The sequence below is a fragment of the Bison bison genome, unplaced genomic scaffold, assembly GCF_000754665.1.
Source record: "Bison bison bison isolate TAMUID 2011002044 unplaced genomic scaffold, Bison_UMD1.0 scf7180017864180, whole genome shotgun sequence".
Lineage (NCBI taxonomy): Eukaryota > Metazoa > Chordata > Mammalia > Artiodactyla > Bovidae > Bison > Bison bison.
The window spans coordinates 4,170,753-4,171,353 of record NW_011494752.1 but is presented as its reverse complement, the minus strand read 5'-3'; the positions used below and the strand labels follow the sequence as shown (position 1 = coordinate 4,171,353).

The 601-nt window shown below is 66.6% G+C and overlaps 1 protein-coding gene across 1 annotated transcript in view; it reads left to right on the top strand.

Annotated features, from left to right (window-relative positions):
- The window catches only part of ARHGAP23 (Rho GTPase activating protein 23), a 48,418-nt gene that overhangs the window by 11,095 nt on the left and 36,722 nt on the right, over positions 1–601 (top strand). Inside the window, 1 exon segment of the mRNA XM_010843138.1 lies at positions 197–419. Within this exon segment, the coding sequence (XP_010841440.1) occupies positions 197–419 (223 nt within the window).

Below are 601 nucleotides of genomic sequence, written 5' to 3'. Positions count from 1 at the left end.
GGAGGCTGAAGCTGAGCTTGCATGACCACAGTGGTGGCTCAGTTCCCTTGGCAGTGGGCGTGTTGCCAGGAGGGCCCTGGAGGGCTTTTGGAGTCTGGGGATATGGTCCCAGCCTGGCTGTGAGGCTGGGGCCCTGGGGTGGCAGGCAGGTTCAGGCTTCTGGGACCTTCACCCACCGCTCCCTCTGCTCTCGCAGACGAGCCCACCAGCCCCAGCATTGACCTCCAAGCCAAGCACGTCCCTGCTTCTGCTGTGGTCTCCAGCGCCATGAACTCCGCCCCTGTCCTGGGCACCAGCCCATCCTCCCCAACCTTCACCTTTGCCCTCGGCCGCCATTACTCCCAGGACTGCAGTGAGTGCTTCCCGCAACCCCAGCCCCAGCCGCTCCCTTGCTGCCTGGTCCCACTGGTCCCTGTTGGGCCCACTGCCTGATGGCTGGCCTCCCCCGACTGGCTTCTGCTTCTCCTGGGGTCCCCTGGGGACCAGGTCCCCGGGCCCTGCCTGGATGGGAGGGCTCTGGGGAAGCCCCCTCCGCTGCCCCGCTGATCTGGGCGGCTTTGCAGGCCGCATCAAGGCTGGCCGCCGTTCTTCCTACTTGTTG